This window comes from Gorilla gorilla, chromosome 14 (genome assembly GCF_029281585.2).
Source record: "Gorilla gorilla gorilla isolate KB3781 chromosome 14, NHGRI_mGorGor1-v2.1_pri, whole genome shotgun sequence".
In the NCBI taxonomy this organism is placed as follows: domain Eukaryota; kingdom Metazoa; phylum Chordata; class Mammalia; order Primates; family Hominidae; genus Gorilla; species Gorilla gorilla.
The window spans coordinates 112,688,971-112,710,109 of record NC_073238.2 but is presented as its reverse complement, the minus strand read 5'-3'; the positions used below and the strand labels follow the sequence as shown (position 1 = coordinate 112,710,109).

Sequence of the window (21,139 nt, the reverse complement as noted above, 5' to 3'; positions counted from 1 at the left end):
CGCCTCTGCCTACCAAAGTGCTGGGATTACAGGTGTGAGCCACTGCATCCAGCCAATTTCAGCTTTTTTAAAGAAAAGGTGGTAGTATAATGCACTGGGAAGAATGAAAAAAATGGTAATTAACCCCAGTCCATTAACTGGCTACATAACCTCAGAGAAATCACTCAATCTTCAATCTCCCTTTCTGCAACTGTAATATAATACACCTCTGGGACTACTAATAAAGTTGATTAAAGTAACAGAGCTCAGAGGTGCTATGTTTCACATACATGTAAGGGGCCATCATTACTACTGCACAGTGAATATAGATTTTGGTTGACTTTTCCTGTATTCATGGGACTTCCTAAGCTGAAATAAATAAGTACAATAGTAATTCCAGTGTTACTCTACCCAGTTGACTCCCATCTTTTCACCACTGGATGCTGTCTATCCTAAAGTTAAACTGCTTTTTACTAGGAAAATATGATGTGTATTGCAGGGAATTTTGTTGAAACAATTATTCTAAGGGAAGTCTCTGCCTGTAAAAGCATTTATCACAAAAAAGCTGCTTTATACACATTTTAAAAGATATTCAAACTAAAAACAAAAACAAAAAAACTTGGAAATAATTTAGAGTACGACAGTTAAAAACATAGATACTTGGCCGGGTGCGGTGGCTCACGCCTGTAATCTCAGCACTTTGGGAGGCCGAGGCGGGCGGATCATGAGGTCAGGAGATCGAGACCATCCTGGCTAACATGGTGAAATCCCGTCTCTACTAAAAATACAAAAAATTAGCTGGACGTGGTGGCAGGTGCCTGTAGTCCCAGCTACTCGGGAGGCTGAGGCAGGAGAATGGTGTGAACCCCGGAGGCGGAGCTTGCGGTGAGCCGAGATCGCGCCACTGCACTCCAGCCTGGGCGACAGAGCGAGACTCCGTCTCAAAACCAAACAAAAAACATAGCTACTTTATTTGCTGTTTTCATGTCATACTTTTTTTAAAAAAAGAAAAACTTCCTTGTTTGTTGTTGTAGGTATCTTTCAGTTCCTGATTACAAAATACAACTTTATGTATTAACTATTAAAATATTTTTATGAACTTCCAAGAAACATAAGTTTTATTAATATAAATTATACATGAAAACTAAAGAAAATACTACTTATAAAATGTGACACAGCAATAAATACAACAGCAAGGCAAAGTGTCCCATATTCCAGGCTTAAAAGTTTACCTTCAGGTTACAGGGTGCAATAGTGAAGAGATGGACCGTGGAGCCCTAAGGCTTTCACTGCCACCCTGGACACAATGTTTGATTACCTGTCAAAATCATCATCTTCTAGTTCATCTGCATTTGCCCAGTCCTCATCTTCTTCCAAATCAACCATCATTGCTAACATCTGAGGAACTAAAGTAAACAATTATTTCATACCCGAAGACTGTGACTTTATCTTATCCATATCACTATTTATAAACAAGAATTTTAAGATTTTACTTTGCCTGTAAGAGAGCAAGACAAAACAATTATTTGTCTGTGCCCCCAAAACCTGGTTTGTTAAATTTTAACCTTGTCATATTTGCTTTTATCGTTTCTTTAAAAAGCAACATTCATAAGTCAAACCCTCCTGTGAAATTCCCAAATCCGATTACATTCTCCCCGTCACCAGAGGTAAGAAGCAACATCACAAATGTTTCTCATTCCGCAATTGTTTTTTCACACTTGAACTACAGATTTCCATCTCTCTATACAAAATTATAGTACTATTTCAAGATTTGATTTTTTATATAATAAATGGTTTCATAATATATGTACCTCAGCAATTTGCTTTTTTCTCAACACATAAGGATTTCAATTTATTTAATAGCATTCCATTATATAAACATACTACCCACTGTCTAGCTGATAAACATTTTGGTGGTTTCCAATTTTTTCCTCCTACAAAATTTGCTTTGATGAGATTATTACATCTTCTCTTTGACAAGCATAAGTCTAGGCATGAAATTGTTATTACTATCTTCAAATAGTACTAAAAAATTACCAAACAAGGCCAGGCGCGGTGGCTTATGCCTGTAATCCCAGCACTTTGGGAGGCCGAGGCAGGTGGATCACAAAGTCAGAAGATCGAGACCATCCTGGCTAACACGGTGAAACCCCAAATACAAAAAAATTAGCCGGGTGTGGTGGCGAGCACCTGTAGTCCTAAGATACTCAGGAGGCTTAGGCAGGAGAATGGCGTGAACCTGGGAGGTGGAGCTCGCTGTAAGCCAAGATCACACCACTGCACTCCAGCCCGGACGACAGAGCGAGACTCTGTCTAAAAAAAAAAAATTACCAAACAAGCTGTGCTCTGCACAGCTGTTGCATAAACTATGTGAAGTTTAAGTGGAGGTCTCTGTTATTTCACAAAAATGTGTGAAGTGCCCTGGGGGTGGAATAAGCATCCTCTCAGTTCCACATCTTTTATTAACAATTGATATTGTCAAACTTCTGGACAACCTGTATTCCACAATTACACTTGTTTTTACTGAGACTTAGCAGGGTTCATTAGCTATTTCAGATCCCTCTTTTACGAATTTCCTGACTGGGCCCGCTGGTGCACACCTGTTATCCCAGCACTTTGGGAGGCTTAGGTGGGAGAATCCCTTGACCCCAGGAGTTCAAGACCAGCCTGGGCAACATGGTAAAACCCTATCTCTACCAAAAAACACAAAAATTAGCCAGGTGTGGTAGTGCGTGCCTGTAGTCCCAGCTACTTGGGAGGCTGCAGTGAGCTGAGATCATGTCACTGCACTCTAGCCTGGATGACAGAGCAAGACCCCATCTTAAAGAAGAAAAAAGCAACGAATTTCCTCTTCTCAGCCTTTGTGTATTCTCCAGATAACAAAACTGTTGATTGTGTGCACTGTAATTATTTTCTTCCAGTTTGTGGCTTATTTTTTCAGTTCATTTATGGTGTATCTGATTGGTCAAAAAATTGTTTTCGCATTTGCAAATTTGGCAATGTTTACATCAATGGTTTGTGATTCAGTCTTAGAAAATTATCTACTATTAAGCATTACTTGTAAAATATATCTGTAATATTTAGCCCTTAACTTTTTTAACTAGTTCCAGCGTGCAAGGTAATACTCAGGTCTTGAGTAGACCCCAAATTATTATTATTATTATTATTATTTTTGAGACAGAGTCTTGCTCTGTCGCCCAGGCTGCAGTGCAGTGGCTGTATCTCGGCTCACTGCAAGCTCTGCCTCCCGGGTCACGCCATTCTCCTGCCTCAGCCTCCCGAGAAGCTGGGACTACAGGCGCCCACCACCACGCCCAGCTAATTTTTTGCATTTTTTAGTAGGGACGGGGTTTCACAGTGTTAGCCAGGATGGTCTCGATCTCCTGACCTTGTGATCCACCTGCCTCGGCCTCCCAAAGTGCTGAGACTGCAGGCGTGAGCCACCGCGCCCGGCCTGTTTTTTTAATAAGCTGTCTAGAGTTGGAATTTTTTTCCCCATAGAAATAACCAGTTATATATTCTCAACTCATAAGTGGGAGCTGAGCTATGAGGATGCAAAGGTGTAAGAATGATACAACGGACTTTGGGGACTCAGGGGAAAGGGTGGGAGGGATAAAAGACTACACATTGGGTACAGTGTACACTGCTCCTGTAACGGGTGCACCAAAATCACCACTAAACCAAACACCACCTGTTCCCCATAAACCTATTAAAAAAAAAAAAAAAAAAGAAAGAGAGAAAGAATGAAAGAAAGAATGAACCAGTTATCCCAGAAATTTTTTTTTTTTTTTTTTGAGACAGGGTCTCACTCCGTCACCCAGGCCGGAGTGCAATGGTGCGATCTTGGCTCACGGCAGCCTTGACCTCTTGGGCTCAAGCAATCCTCCATCTCAGCCTCCTGAGTAGCTGGAACCACAGGCATGTGCCACCATGCCCGACTAATTTTTGTATTTTTGGCAGAGACAGGGTTTCGTCATGTCGCCCAGGCTGGTCTCAAACTCAGCAGCTCACATAATTTACCCACCTTGGCTTTCCAAAGTGCTGGAATTACAGGCCTGAGCCAGTATGCCTGGCCCCAAGAACTTTTGGTCAATTATCTTTTTAAAAACGGCTTTGTTCCCATGTGAGCAGATCCTCTCCTACACTCTACCCTTTGTTCCATCCGATCCATTGTCAACACCTGCATCATCAATGCATTCTAAATTCACAGTTGATGAAACAAGATCTCCACTTTATTCGTCAAAATTGTCTTCGCTACTCCAGGCCCTATGTTCTTTCAGAAGAATTTCAGGATTGTTCTATCATAACCCTAGATTAATTTGAGAACTGATAATTTGTTCTTCTATTAGTCTTTCAATATGTTATTCAACTTTCTCCATATGTCTTGTACATCTTTTGATTTATTCCCAGTTACTACAACTCATGCCTATAAAATTTTCTAAATGATTTATTATGAATAATGGAACACTTACAATAAAATGTTCTCATATCTAAGGATCTTGCTTAACCCTTTGATTAGCAGTTTATCTGTTGAGTCTTTAAAACTTTTTGTAGACAATAACCACATAGCCTACAAATAAGCAATATTTTTGTTTCTAATTCTTTTTTTTGAGACAAGTTTCGCTCTTGTTGCCCAGGCTGGAGTGCAATGGCATGGTCTGGGCTCACTGCAACCTCCACCTCCCGGGTTCAAGCAATTCTCCTGCCTCAGCCTCCCAAGTAGCTGGGATTACCGGTGTGCACCACCACACCTGGCTAATTTTTTGTATTTTTAGTAGAAACGGGGTTTTAGCATGTTAGCCAGGCTGGTCTTGAACTCCTGACCTCAGGTGATCTGCCCGCCTCGGCCTCCCAAAGTGTTGGGATTACAGGCATGAGCCACTGCACCCAGCCATTGTTTCTAATGCTTATAACTTATTTTTATCTCTTAATGCATCAGCTGGGGCAGTCAGTACAACATGAACAGTGATAAAGGAGATATTTTTCTTGTTCCTGACTTTAATGGGAATATTTCTAAAATTCCAACCACTACCTCAGTGTAAGACAAAAGGTAGGTACCACCACAAAATAAATCTGGTGACGTATTTACCCTCTAAATTAAGTGTTCAAGTACTCATTAGCTCATTAAGAAATGGCTAGGCCAGAAAATGATCAGGTTAGTTCTCAAGTCCTTATCCCAGCACAATGAAACTTAAAGTAGTATTTCCATAGCACAATAGCCATTTAAGTTTCTGCTGCAACGAGGGTTATAAAACAAAAGCAATGTAATATAGTGAACAGAGCCATGACTAGTGTTAGACCTTGTTCTTCTAATCCTGGCTTCACTGGTAAGCAACACATGCTATCTTGGTTTGTAGTTCGCTACTGTGCATCTATATATCCCCGCTGAATTGTTTTTGACTCTATTAACTGTGCCCAATATTAACATATAAATGATAGAGTCTGTCACACTCCACTCTAGAAATGTTATTTTTAACACCAGATTTCAGGGTGTCTGCAAAGTCTTAAAGGCATAACCACAATGTGGGGGTCCATGCTTGCATGTATTGAGATGCATTTTCCCAAATTCATCTGATTCTAAAAGGATATTCATTATATTCTCAACAATCTGAGAAATCACACAACCCTCAGCAAATTTATCCAAAAATTTGGCCACAATACACATAAACTATCTGAAGACCACTGACTTACTAGTCTGTGCAACAATATTGGTATGTTTTCTTAACATAGCAGCTGCAGTCTCAGAGAGGGTGACGATCACTTCAAGGGCAAGCTGGCGTTGCATATTGTTGAGGCTAGTGTCTCCACACAACTACAAAGAAGACATATTTGTATACATTTAATAATTTAGATTAGTCCCTGAAAATAACAAACAGAACGTTTACTAACGTACTTAATTTACCTTTAGACTTAGCTGTAGAGTTGCTTCCAAGTGAGGACGCAAATACTTTGGAACAGTATCTGCAATCTCAACGAGGGATTTTAGGACAGAATCATCATTCTGGTAGCACGAGTCATTTACCGCCTAGAAAAGATGAAACAGAAAGTCGGTGCTGAAGATTCACTTTATAATGCCTCATTAGCCAAAAGATTCCTAAGATGCTGACAATAGAGAAATATTACTAAACTATTTTTCACTAAATAATTTAGCAATCTATATTATGCAAATGTTCTACCTGCAGGCACATGTATACCTTCCTTCTGATGGATGTTAACTAGAAACATTCAAAACAGATTTACATCTAAGTCAAAATGAAAATCAGTGAAAACCATTACAATACTTAAGGCTGCCAAGAAATTACTTTTTTTTTTTTATAACCAGGAGTCCCTTTCCTTTGTCCTTTTATTTTTTCAGTGATAAGGTCTCGCTCTGTCGCCCAGGCTGGAGTGTGGTGGCACAATCATAGCTCACAGTACCCTCCAACTCTTGTGCCTCAGACTCCTGGGTAGCCAGGACAACATGTGTGGCCACCACACCTGGCTCTTCTGTCCTTTCTTATATCCATGCCCTAGTTTTTTTCATACGCATAGTAAGTACTAGAACCTGTAATACATTTAAAGTGTCCAATGTTACCCATTTTATTTATCTTGGATGTTAAGTCTGGTCACTGTGGTATTAAAGTATGCATTTTGTGTTTATCATTATCTATTTCAGAATAACAACTCTTAAAAGTTGTGGTAAACATTTTAACTTACTCTAAATCCAGAGGAAGAAAACCGGGATTAGATTTCAACAGTAATTAGAGATTTCAGATAATAAACTACTAAAGCAATAGTATGTTACAATTTATGTTCTGTCACGAAACTATCTTTTCATTGTGATAGCACGGGGAGAGAAGTTTCACTGAATCCTTTAAATAACTTATCATGTGGAAACCTTCAATTTTAGCTCCTCTAAATCCTCTCTAACTCAGTGGTTCTCAAGAGGAATGGTTTTCACCCAGGAGATATTTCTTGATGGTCACACGGTTGAGGATGGGCAAAGGCCATGGATACTAAATGTCCTGCACCTGTGACACAAGCACAAGGGACTTACATGATCTTCTCATTATGCATTTCACATTATTACAAATCCCAGACATTTATAAAAAGGAGAAAACTCTTTATAATGATCTGAACCTAGAAACTAACTCACAAATTATTTTTTGCCTGGTTTTAACAACTGTTATCCCCCCCTCCAATGTAACTACTGTATCAATCAAGAATGGATACATACAGGTGGAACATCCCAAATCCAAAATGCTCTGAAATCCTCAATTTTTTGAACACAGACACGTCACTCAAAGGAAATGCGCATTTGAGTATTTCGGATTTCTGACTTGAGATGCTCAACTGGTAAGTATAACACAAATACAGTGTTTCAAAATTTGAAAAAATTTTGAGATCTGAAACACTTCTACTCCCAAGCATTCTGAATAAGAGACACTCAACCTCTACTTTGCTTTGTTCAGAACCTTACTATTTTAGGAAATCTTATCACCAATTCTAATCGGAACTGTGGTGTTTGACTTGCCAATATCTTTGCTATTAGTCCAGTTTTAGCTATTGCATTTGTACAGATCACTTAGAAGCCACCTAGTCTATTATGTCTTCCAGTGTAGTCTTGTCTGACCATTTACATAAGGAGAAGCAAGCCATTTTATTATATGTTTCTTTGCATTTCTTTTTTGTATTAAGGCCATATATTAATATTCTAAAAAATTATGCATATATATTACATTACTTATGCATTTCATTTTTAGAAGAGTATATGAAAAATTACTAAAAGATTGCCATAAAAAAGGAGTTTGGAGTCTGACAAGGTTGGGAACCACTAACTTGTCCAATCTTTTAAATTTTAATTAATATAAAATTTTTTTCCCCAGGAACATAGATTCAAGTTGCCCTGAATATATGCTCTATCTTGTCTAATCTTATTTTGCTTTCTGATTAAAGCAGAAAGTATTCTTAAAAATTAACATCCTTAACGATAATGTGAATTAACCATAAACTTACATTATAATACAAACTATTACACACCCTGTAATTAAGAGTAGTTTCTCCTTATGTAAAATGGGCATTAAATCTCACAGGTTATTTGGTTGATTTAATGGAAATAATCTACATGACCATAAATTCAACAATAAGCATATAATTGCTTACAACATTTACATTACAGAAAAATTTTATAACTATAAATATTGTAAGAGACTAAAAATGTCTTTCAAAGGCAGTAAACATAAGCTTAATGGAGACTGAGATTTGCATGTTTTGTTCACTGCTGTATGCCTAGCGCCAGAACATAATAGGCAATATGAATTTATTGCATAAATGATTGAATGCATTAAAGAACCAAATAAGATATAATTATGATTTATTCTATATTGCTTTCATACCTGTAGGAATCCCGGTAGCAAGTCTGCAAAATGTTTGAACAGAGCAACATTATGCTCATTTGCAAGTATAAATGCAGCTGTAGCTCTAGCAGATAATGTCCTGATCTAAAATCAAGAGGAAAAAATGTCAAACATGAGAGATTTTTGATAAACGCAAATTGAAGTTTTCTTACTCAAGATCAAATTATTCTTTATCAGTAAAACTGGTGTTTGTATTTTAAAGTATAAAAGTGAAAACAACCTCCTAATATACTAATTTCTTTCACAAATTAGATTAAAATAGATGGTTATATTAATAGGATTGAAATTATTTACCGACGGGTGTTCCTGATCTTGCATACACTGAACTAACATTCGTTTGATGACATCTAAATAGTGTTGTTGCTGGTTCCCAAAAATTCCAGGAAAGTTCCTAAAAGATAATCCAAACATTCTTTAAAAACTACATTATATTAATATCTTGGTAAAGTATGAGCTAGAATCTCTAATGAACTGTTTGTTTACCTGACTCAGTACGCATTAATCCATAGGATGAACATCATCTACCCATTCTCTAAGCAATCCTGTTTTTGGGTTAAGTGAATGAAAACATACTGGAGAAGTCTGGGCTGGGAGTAGAGGCTACTCAGCAGCCCATTCCCAGCTACATGCTTTTATCCTTATTACTCTGTCTCAGTCGAAAGCTGACCTGGAGTGCAGGATGGGACAAGAGCAACCACAGGTTTTCAGATGAAAACTACAAGAACTATGCTCTCCGGCCATCTGCATTCTCTAATCTGAATTACTGATATAAACAAAGATATATATGACAACTAAAGTAGAAAATGATACAAAGCCTAAAATGTGTATGATCTTGATCACATTTTAGGTGTAGTAGAAAAATATAGCACAGTGGGGCAAAGAATAATCACTTAATTCTAAACTTAGACTATTTGGTTATAAATATACAGGTTTCTTAACGTATTATAAAATTTGGTCACAGAAGACCCAGAAAACATAATGCGGATTCACCTGCATTCTCCTTCTCCTCTTCAAGACACCATTATTAATGTGGCTTTCGAAAAGCTACATCCAGTATTGTGTTAATCTCCAAATAAAGGAGAGGAAACTGTTCAATGAAACTTTCAGAATCATAAAAGACAAAGAGAAAGCAAGCAAGCTGTAGAGAACCTTTGTGTACAAAAAAGATCATAATGTGAAATAAAAGGCCCTTTTAAAAAAAATTGCTTCCAATACAAATACAAACAAAACTTATGTAAACGCATTATTTTCATTTTAAGTATAAGGTTAAATTAGGCTAAAATAATCAGTTAAAAGGTGTTTAGGGCATTCATTAAATCAAATGTCTCAAAAAACTGGATTAATGTATATACCAGAAAATGTGAAGGGCAGCTTCCCGCAGTCCCACATTTTGAGAGCTGACTGAATCAAAAAGGAACTTCAAACCTTCGGGCCACTGGTTATTGCCATCCTCATCTGAAAGTAAAGAAATCCAGACATAAAGTTGTGTAAGTCAGAACTTCAATATACTAGGAGTAAATCCTTTCATTTCATAAGCCTCATTCAAAACCAGGAGTAGTGAAAAATGTCACTTTTGCTATTTTTAAAAACTCTATAAAATTCTGTCCTTTACCCATAAAAATGGCATCATAATCATGTTAAAAAAAAAAAAAAAGACTAAACAAACCAACAAACCAAACAACTCTGTATTTGGGTTAGATAATCAGATATTAACAGAGGTTCTTTTTTTTTTAGATGGAGTTTCACTTTTTTACCCAGGCTGGAGTGCAATGGCGCGATCTCGGTTGACTGCAACCTCTGCCTCCAGGGTTCAAGCAATTCTCCTGCCTCAGCCTCCCGAGTAGCTGGGATTACAGGCGCCTGCCACCATGCCTGGCTAATTTTTGTATTTTTAGTAGAGACGAGGTTTTGCCATGATGGCCAGGCTGGTCTCAAACTCCTGACCTTGGGTGATCCACTTGCCTTGGCCTTCCAAAGTACTAGGATTACAGGCGTGAGCCACCGCACCTGGCTGGCAGAGGTTATTTCTAAGGAGTGGAATTTGAAGAGAAGGCAGCACTTTTAACTGTACAAATATCTGATTGACTGACTCCTTTATATATACCGTTGCTATTAAAGAGTTGAAAAAGTAGGCAAAGCTAGTATTTGGTGGCAAGGTCTTGAAACCAAAGTAACAACTACTTTGGAACTTGAGAAGACATCAGGGTTAGAATCTCAGGACCCATACAGGGTGCTCACACTTTGCAGTTTGGTTCAAATAGTGCCAGAGGACGTTATTAATATGTTTACTATTTAACAAGATTAAGAGATTTTAAATAATACTTTATAATAAAAATGAGTGACCACAAAAATCTACTGTGCCACTTATAAGACTCTGGTTATATTGCCACAAAGACCTTAAGAGTTATACAACTTACAGATGAATTACAGATGTTTTCTTTTTAAACGTCCCCCCATATTTGAACTTTTGTGAAATGACAATTGTGCTGCTAAGCTGACATTAAATGTTTCTTCAACCTAAAGATGATGCTTTGAGGGGAAATAAAATAGCAGCTTAAAAAAAAAAATCTATGAGAGCACTTTGAATACTTTGGAAAGGTTTGCATTGTTAAGTGTTTCTGAATGAGAAATGATATCACCTATAACAATTCCTATCTGCATACTTAAAACTGGAAAGTAGAATTTTCTAAACAATTTAAAAATATTCAAAATTAGGGCTGGGCGCTGTGGCTCATGCCTCTAATCTCAGCACTTTGGGAGGCCAAGGTGGGCAGACCATCTGAGGTCAGGCATTTGAGACCAGGCTGGCAAACAGGGTGAAACCCAGTTAGCTCCATCTCTACTAAAAAAATACAAAAATTAGCTGGGCGTATGGGAGGCTGAGGCAGGAGAATCACCTGAACTTGGGAGGTGGAGGCTGCGGTAAGCCATGATCACACCACTGTACTCAAGCCTGGGCAACAGAACAAAACTGTCTAAAAAAATTAATTTGAACTCATCTAAAATATAAAGAATTGACACATTCCCCATTAGTTTCTAAGAAACGGTTGACATAAGAAAGGATACAATCTGCTAGCTGAATTGAACAAGAACTTACTGTATTACTGGTTGATGAGATTTTAAAATTAGTGTCATAATGTACTAAGCTCAATCAATAGTAATCTCCCATGTAACCTTGATCTTCATTTCAATTATTAAACATGCCATCTAAACAAGCTGCGCTTACAACCACACTTATAAATCCCTGTCTAAAAAAAAAAAAAAAAAAGTGGTGGCCACACTCTCTTCTACGAGCAGGAAGTATGAAGATGAGTGGGACAAAACCCAAGACACCATGGAAGCTGTCATGGCCCTGGAGAAGAACTTGTACCAGGAACTAGGCCCTGTTGGATCTTCATGCCCTGGGATCTGCCTGCACAGATCCCCATCTCTGTGACTTCTTGGAGAGCCACTTCCTGGATGAGGAAGTGAAACTCATTAAGATGGGTGACCACGTGACCAACCTCCGCAAGCTAGTTGGCTCCTATGTTGAGCTGGGCAAGTGTCTCTTCAAAAGGCTCATCATCAAACAACACTAAAAGCCCAGTGACCTCTGAGGGTCCCCCTCAATGTATCAGGGCTTCTGCCTGAGCCTCTCCCTCCAGCCATTAGGTAGCTTTTTAACCAAGCTGGAGCCCTCTCCCAGGCACTAGACCAAATGGAAATAAAGCTTTTTGCAGCAAGATAAAAAAGTAGCATGTTCAATTACATCATTACTATTTTTAGTTGACTAAAAAGGATTTTTACCTTTAGTAAAATGCATTTTTTTATGATGTTTGCCTTTTACCTCACTTAAAAAAATATTTTTTGGGCATTAAAAATGTACATAGTAGGCCAGGCGCAGTGGCTCATGCCTGTAATCCCATCACTTTGGGAGGCCGAGATGGGCAGATCACCTGAGGCCAGGAGTTCCAGACCAGCCTGACCAACATGGAGAAACCCTAAAAATACAAAAAAAATTAGCTGGGTGTGGTGGCGCATGCCTGTAATTCCAGCTACTCGGGAGGCTGAGGCAGGAAAATCACGTGAACCTGGGAGGCGGAGGTTGCGGTGAGCCAAGATCGCACCACTGCACTCCAGCCTAGGCAATAAGAGCGAAACTCCGTCTCAAAAAAAAAAAAAATACATAGTATAGCTACGTAACAGTATATGTATATATTTGTCACCACACATATACAACAGCAAAGGCACTGGAGTCACTGATTTTTAGTTCAACTGGCAAGTTTAATGTACAAAGTAGGTTATACCATTAATTAGCCTGTGCTTCTAAAACATCATAGATTTAGGAGGAAATGTAACTGCCAATTTTCAAGCAAATTACAAAATTACTTTTCCACATGGATTTTTTTTCCTGTTTTTGAGACATAGTCTTGCTTTGTTGCCCAGGCTGGAGTGCAGTAGCGTGATCACCGCTTACTGCAGTCTCCAGCTTATGGGGCTCAGGTGATTCTCCCATTTCAGCCTCCCAAGTAACTGGGACTACAGGTGCACACCATCACACCCACTAATTTTTTGTAGAAACGGGGTTTTGCCATGTTGCCCAGGTTCGTCCTGAACTGCTAGACTCAAGCGATGTGCCCACCTCGGCCTCCTAAAGTGCTGAGATTACAGGCGTGAGCCACTGTGCCTAGCCTCACATGGGTATTTTGAATACCAATAGGTGAGTCCTATGAATGGATTTCACAAACATCTATCTGTAATTTCTGGCTCTAAATGCAAAATCCATAAGCACATTCATTTTAAACAGAATAAATGGTACTCAGGTACTTATGAATCTTACTCTAAAAGATTCCATAAAAAAAAAAAAAAAAAAGGAAGGATATACCCATGTTTTTGGCAACGTGAGTGCACCTGCATACACACCTATTAAATTCCTGGCCAGTTCTGCCGCAATATCACAAACTTTTTTCCTCATGCTAGATTGTGTTTCCATCTGAATAATCATGAGTAGCTCACTCTTGATGGCAGTCTGAACATCAGAGGGAAGTGCTGGATAGACTTCATCAAATGCAGAGGACAAGAGACGTCTCAGGAGAACGGCGGCCATTTGTCTAGCCTATAAACAGATAACATTGTTAATAACTAGATTCACTCTGCCATTGATGTATTTCACTGTTGTATTTTTATATTTCAAAAGCGCCTAATTTTCTAAAGAAGTAAATATATAACTCTTTCTAATTACATTATCTATTATACAGACTTATTTTGTTAGTGCCACAAAATAAGCCATTTGTACTTAAGGTGAGGAGAACTAATCACATTACAATTCAATTAGGAACACATATTTTAGCAATGATAAACCTGTCTTTAATCCCTGTTTTTAACACATTATTTGGGAGAAAAACAAATCTTAAATTGTAAACCCTATAATGAATGCTCTTTTCCTACCTCTCTGTCTGGTCTCATTCTAGAATATCAAGCGCCTTTCCCACCCAACCTTAGGCTTCCAGCCTGACCTAACTTGTTACATAACCGCCCTTTCATTAGCATCTTAGATAAAATGCTTCTTTCATGCAAACAAACATTACAAGTTCCCAATACCTAAAAAGTGCTAATCCATCTCAACATATGTATTCTTGGATTTTCATTTTCAAATCTGTGTAATTTAGTTTGGCATTTTCTGTATAACATTTCTTGAGATTATCAAAAGAAAAGCTAAGACAAATGCCATTCTAAAATTTTATCAAATCAAGCCAATAAACTATTGGGAATATTGAACCTAATCTTTCCTGCTCTCGATTTCCCCAAGCTGATGTTACTCATTATCACTATAATTACTTTGGGAATTTGACCAACAAAAAATGTTAAGCTATACAAATAAAATTGGCTATTTTTTTCCTCCATTACTTTTCACCGAGAAATCTTTTTACTGAAACATTTATGGTAGGTAGAAACCTTTACAAATATTTAACATGTTCTAGAAAGAATTCAAAATGGTTACAATTCTTATGAAAGTAGTTAAAACTCATGTGCAATTCTTCTCACACATATACCAAAACCTATAAAGCCACAATCAAGATGCTGTCACTAATTCACAACAATCATCTAATTCTTAATTCTAGTTAAGATTTAAATAAGGCTTAATACAAGTTATTAAAAAAAATTCAGTATTCTTGGCTTTAAAATTTGTTTACTAACTTGCACTAATCTTCAAGAATTAAAACAGTCATCTGTTTTTAGTGATAGAAGTTACCCTATATAGGGTTCTTCATATTTGACATCCATTTTGAGTTACAGAAAAGAACAGGTTACAAAAGCAAAGAAGTACCTCTCGTCATCTAGAAAAAAAAAAAAAATTGGATAGTTTTATATGGCTTTTAAAGTGGTTTAGAGAACATGAAGTTGCTAGTCTAAACTGACTGACTTCATCTGCTTAGAGAAAACTGACTGACTGGAAGAAGTCAGGTGAAACATAATGTAAAAGTTTAGTGTGACTTATTTCCATCAAGGATAAGCATTTTATACACAGTTTGCTAGCAAAAAAAGTCTTACACTACAAACTCTAAATGTAATGTTTTGTAGGTAGAATAGTTTTCAAGACTTGGGTATTTTTATACCTTTTCCAAAGTAAACAGATATTCAATGGCATTCAATATTTATGAGGATATTAACTTATAATCGGGGGGACGGTGGGGGGGGGGTGGGATTAGCTACAAAATGCCTGAATCAGTAGTAGGAAACTATAAAATCCTAGGAAATAGCCTTGTTTTTACCATAGGGAAAAGTAATTCTTAAAATTAAAACAAATTTGAATTTGGTAAAGGAACTAGGTAATTAGCTAAAAACCATGATTCTAATAAAATATTCTAGAAAATGTCTCTGTTCCTAAGTATATCTTTAGTACATACACTTCATCTAGAGATTGTTATAAGCATAAATTTTTAAAGATGGGAAAAAAATATTTTTTCAAAACATTGATAACACATCAAAACACTGAACTAATTTACTTCTTTAGAATAAATTGTTTCAAGGAAAGAAAACTTTTAGCTGCAAAAAGCACTTAAATTAGGCTGGGCGTGGTGGCTCATGCCTGTAATCCCAGCACTTTCGGAGGCTGAAGGGGGTGGATCACTTGAGGTCAGGAGTTGGAGACCAGCCTGGCCAACATGGCAAAACCCCGTCTCTACTAAAAATACAAAAATTAGCCAGGTGTGGTGGCACACGCCTGTAATCCCAGTTACTTGGGAGGCTGAGGCAGGAGAATTGCTTGAACCCAGGAGGCAGAGGTTGCAGTGGGCCAAGATGGTGCAAGTGCACTCAAGCCTGGGCAACAGAGTGAAACTCCATCTCAAAATCAATCAAATCAAATCAAATCAAATCACCTTAATTTAATAATTCTTACGCAATTACTTATAAAAGCATTAACCTTCATCTACCCTGGACACATTATCTTATGTGGAAAAAAGGCAATTCTCATTCTTAATACAAAGTACTTCAAAAAATTACATCATAACTCCTAAGTAGCTTTTAGCAAATCATAAGTACAAAGTTTTAGTAAAGTCTATGTGGTTAATCACAATTCTCATTTCTCTAATTTCTACTATGATCATCATCTAATAACTTATTTTCTAAGAATGTAATAGTCACAAATATTAAGGTAGTACCTCTTCAGCAGCTGTTGTATTTCTGATGGCTTGTAAGAGGAATGTGATCTTTGACTGGCCTGGGATATTCTCATAGGTTTCCTGCATGGAAAAAAAAAAAAATGGTTAGGAAAGAATGTTAGGAAACTTCATGAGTAAACTAGTGAAAGAAATAAAGAGTGGGAAGGATGCATGAGAAATTATTTAATCTAGGTCTGGTGTTAACACCTTCTGTGACATGAAATACACTTCAGATACGTTAGGGAAGAGATGTCCAAAGGGTTACTTATCAAGTTCCTTTCTACATATATCTCTTAAACAAATGTTTCTAATGTGTGTGCATGTTTTCCCAACTTATGCTCCCCGGTTAACAAAACTCAAGTTCTAAGAGGGCCAAAAAATTGCCAAATGTGACTTAAGCCATTGTGCTGCAAACTTTAGGGCCCACTTAAAATCACCTTACATCATGAGAAACTGTTTTGTTAACATTTTTAGACTGGATGATGTACAACTGGTTCAAATTACCACTGCTTAGAACCACCAGACACACACCTGGAAGTAAGTCAGAGAAACAAAGTATTCAAATCCTTTATGCTACATTTTCTTCCAAGCAAGGATCATACTAAAACCTTACTACATAGATAAATGAATGTGGTCAGGATAAATTCGGCCAGGAGGCTTTATCGTCTTTTGTAGATCTATTAGCAAGAGGTTTGTGACTCAGGACACTCTATCCTCTGCTAATAATGTAAAATCACAACAAATTGGTTAACAATAAAAAGCTGACACCAATTAAAAGACAGATGATCAGAACAGATTAAAAAACAAGAACCAACTATATGCTGTCCAGAGTAGTGCAGATTCATATGCAAGAATTCTGATGGTATTCATTCACTGTGGAAATCAATTTAAGTACACTTGGAATTGCTTACTCTAAGAAGCCTCTTAGTAAATAGATAATCCATTCTTATCTAGCAATTTAGAGTTGAGTCTAATGTGGGTAACATTAATTTCTTTAGAGCTTACCTGCTCTCATTGCTACCATACCTCTATACGTGGCTTCTCTGGAACAAAGTGACAAGGGAGGAAAAACAAGGCTATTTTGAATCCACATCTAGCTTAAACCTTTTACTAAGTGCCCCACGGCATCCATAAGATATTAACAGATAAGGAAATAAAGGCTTATAAGTTAATGACTTGCCTAAGATCTTAGACAATGAATAGCAGACAGAACTCTGGTCCTCTAAGGCCAACCATATTCAAAATCTCTCTGGTACTGAAAGCTCTGTTTCACTTCATTAAACAACCAGTTCTATTTATGCAGTGCTACGCAGTTTTCAAACTTTTCAAACATATCTGTCTGGGGAAGAACAGATTTTGGGGGAAAGGAGAATTCAAGATCTTCTGATAACCTCAAGTTCCCATTCTAGTAAAAAGCACATAGGATCTTAACAATGCTGAAAACTGTGCCAAAAAGTATTCACAGCCGAGGAGAGAAGATGGTCTGAATTTATTTATCCAGAAGAGATAATTTATGTAAAGATATTCACAAGCTGAATGCAAAAATGGTTATGTACCTTTGAGACTTTTCCCTTAATATTTACCAAAGCAACTCCTTATACCAGTAGTATGTTTTCATTTAAAAAGTATCTCACTATACAATAAAAAGCACCCAGCTTAGCCACTTAAACACTGGTAATGTGATCAATGTTTAACACTTAAATTTTCAGTGGTCTAAATCAAGTTTCTGCAAAACTTTTTTTTTTTTTTTTTGAGATGGAGTCTCACTCTGTCGCCCAGGCTAGAGCGCAGTGGTGCGATCTCGGCTCACTGCAACCTCTGTTGCCCAGGTTCAAGAGATTCTCCTGCCTCAGCCTCCTCAGTAGCTGGGATTACAGGCGCCTGCCACCGCGCCCGGCTAATTTTTTATTTTTAGTAGAGATGGGATTTCACCATCTTGGCCAGGCTGGTCTTGAACTCTCGACCTCGTGATCCACCTGCCTCGGCCTCCCAAAGCGCTGGGATTACAGTCATGAGCCACCGCGCCCAGCCATAAACTTCTCTACTAGGCTATCACTGTCAGAAAACCTAATATAAATCCTGAGGCTCCCTACTCTTGCCTAGGCGGAACTGTTGGTGTGACTATGCTAACTCTAGTAGACTTAACAATTGACCCAACTTAACATTGGGTCAAATATTAAACTCTACTCCATAATGAATTAGAAGCCAATGGTGGGAGAGTTTAGTACGAGTGACAGATGATGTCTGTTGAGAGAGGGTTCTCTCCATGTGATATGTTCCACTGTGGTAATCCAAATATAGTATTACATCAATACCATCACAATGGTCAAGGATAATGGTTAAACAGTCTAAGTTCCACACAGACAGGGATGGTAACTCTTTATCTTTGTATCTGAGTACATAGCATATTAGCGTATAAGAATTATAAAGACTGTTTCTAATACTATTCCTAGCACTAGTCCAGTTAGGTTCAGTGAATGTTACCAGTTGTGGCAAACAAAATTTCAATTTGATTTGATTCCACCTTATACAATTTACACAATGCAAAGACTTCTCCGCCTCTTCCCTGCCCACGAAGAAGAAATGCTCATATGTACTCATCTCATTCCATAAATATTTATAGTGAGCCTACCTTGTATGAGGAAAAGTAAAAGAGGGGACGCATGACTTTTATCTATTAACACCCTGGTTCTTCAACAATCAGGTATATTTTTCAGTGTTATCCTCTGTCTATTGAAACCTCAACAATGGGCTGGGTGTGGTGGCTCATGCCTGTAATTCCAACACTTTGGGAGATGGGAGGATCACTTGAGGCCAGGAGTTCAAGACCAGCCTGGGCAACACAGCAAGACCCTGTCTCTACAAAAAACACTCAATGAAATTCTCTATTAGAGTCAATGAGGAACAAATTCTGTATGGAGAACCTTAGTAAGAAAATAAAATCCATGCATATGATTAATAAATACTTAAGCTTATGTCATATAAAAATGTCTAGTGATAAATACCATGAATACTCTACTTTGCACTACTTGTCAACTATTTATTCAATGGTTTATTCACGTTATTGTATTCTGAGACTCAGGGACATTCACATACGTTTCTTCAAATGAGAAACATTTTCTATAAAGTTAAAGAGAAATATCCTTAAAGATTTTTAAAAATAGAAATAAACTATAAAGCCTACTAAATGGCGTATACGACGAAAAAAGTTTTAACTTTTTAGAGTTTTGATGTCTCTTCAATTATTTCAACCAAATATATAACCATATTTGAATACAAAAGAAGTCACCTTAGTCAACAGTTTGGTATTTATGTGTCGACTAAGTATTTTTATTTTGAATGAGTAAATTACAAAGATATTTACTGAGCCCTGGCCAATTTTTCAGTTCATAGAAAATATTTCTATATTTGCTGCATCAGACTTAATGCTAATTTTATTTCATTTGATTTCTTATAAAACGCTTATTTCATTAGGCAAAAAAGAAAGGGGCATTCTATGGTACCAGAGAGCTTCTCTTAACATTTACTTTTTTGGGGGTCAAATTAGAAAATTCTGTATCACAGTACTTAGTTTACATATTAATATATTCTCAGCATATACAAAGAAAGTAAAAACCTAGTATCTGAATGTTTTCACTAGGAATAAAGAGACTAAGAGAATAACAGTACTTATTTCCAATTGTTCTTTATGAGAAAATGTGCTGAATGCTGATAACTATCCCCAAAGCGATGTAAGTGATAAAAGATTTACAACAGGCACCAATTGGAATTCAAGCTAAACCAGACACTGGTATTTAGTTCAATAGAAGAGAGATTCCCCACTAGGCTTGACAATAGAGACTTAAGCAACTGGAGGGAACAGAGAGAATTAAACTAGCTTACTAATTACAATGCTGTTCTGCTTTGTAACACATGAAAATTTCTATTATTTTCATGCTGGGATTAAAAAGTTATTTTGGCGAAAAATTATCTCAAGAGTTACCAGAAAGCATTAATTTTTTTTTTTTTAAAGCATCATCATATCCCCAAGGCAAATTGGTGCAATACATGCATATTACTTCTAGGAACAAATGCTACTTTTCAGTGTTCTACAAGCAAACCTGGCAAAGTATGCAAAGATAGGTATACATGTACTCCTGCGCATAGTACTATTTTTAAAAGAGCAGGTCACTGGAAACCGCAATATCCATTTCAGAGGGTTGCTTATATAAATATCTATCCATATGATGTATAATCTATAGCTGACCAAAACCTCACTTATGAGGCAATGTGAAATATAGAGTGAAAAATTCAAGTTGCAAAATAGTGTAAATAGTATTATAAGCCCATTAAGTAAAAAATGAATGTGTATGTTAAATTTTCAGGGAAGATTCACGAGACACTTACAAGCGGTCACCTTTGGGAAACGGGATAAGAAACGATTCACTGTTTGAATTTTTACCCTGAACATGTATTACATGTATAATAAATAAAAACTTAATGAAGTGAATAGTAGAAAATGCCTTTTCACATAGAACCGAATTTTGGGTGTGTTTACTTCACTTAATATAAAACCCCTAAGTGTAACCAGCATATCCACCATCTATTCAAAACAACGATTACCACTGTCGTTTCAAAGACACCTGGAAAAGTCTTCAGGCCTGAGTTCAGAAGAGGACTTGCAGTCAATTTCATTGGCTATATGTAAAATTAATTTTTGTTATTTAAAAATAGCTGGCTGAACATCCTTCACTTAATCTTATGAAACTCTACAATCGCATGGTTGCAAAAACCCCATATATAACCAAGTTTGGCGGTCAGCTAAGAAACTGGAAAGTTTCTCCCTCCCCTGGAAGTATCCCACAAGAATCGTGGTCTCAACGCTGAAAATGTAACATCAGTCTTCTAGTGAACTTGGTAAATGAGCTTACAGATATATTTAAAATACTGTCACTTGAAAGTCTCTCCACATTTTGGAGGCCAGGAACAAGAGGTGGTTTGAAAAAAAGAGATTACGGTTAGATTTAATGAAGTTGAAGACTTAAACATATGGTACTGGCCCAGTTAAAGAACGGAAGTCCCACTACATCCCATTTATCCCACGATTCTCTAGAGAGCAAAGAAAATTTGTCTGAAGAGCAG

General features: G+C 37.2%; 1 protein-coding gene across 6 annotated transcripts in view; it reads right to left on the bottom strand.

Annotated features, from left to right (window-relative positions):
* IPO5 (importin 5) overlaps positions 1 to 21,139 on the bottom strand; it is a 70,914-nt gene that overhangs the window by 25,871 nt on the left and 23,904 nt on the right. For all 6 annotated transcript variants that reach the window (XM_055359955.2, XM_031001191.3, XM_031001192.3 and 3 more), the window contains 8 exons: positions 16,019 to 16,099; positions 13,278 to 13,470; positions 9,728 to 9,830; positions 8,670 to 8,766; positions 8,355 to 8,459; positions 5,882 to 6,004; positions 5,671 to 5,791; positions 1,298 to 1,385 (listed from right to left, as the gene is read on the bottom strand). In XM_055359955.2, coding sequence (XP_055215930.2) covers positions 1,298 to 1,385; positions 5,671 to 5,791; positions 5,882 to 6,004; positions 8,355 to 8,459; positions 8,670 to 8,766; positions 9,728 to 9,830; positions 13,278 to 13,470; positions 16,019 to 16,099 — 911 coding nt within the window. The remainder of the gene's footprint in view (positions 1 to 1,297; positions 1,386 to 5,670; positions 5,792 to 5,881; positions 6,005 to 8,354; positions 8,460 to 8,669; positions 8,767 to 9,727; positions 9,831 to 13,277; positions 13,471 to 16,018; positions 16,100 to 21,139) is intronic.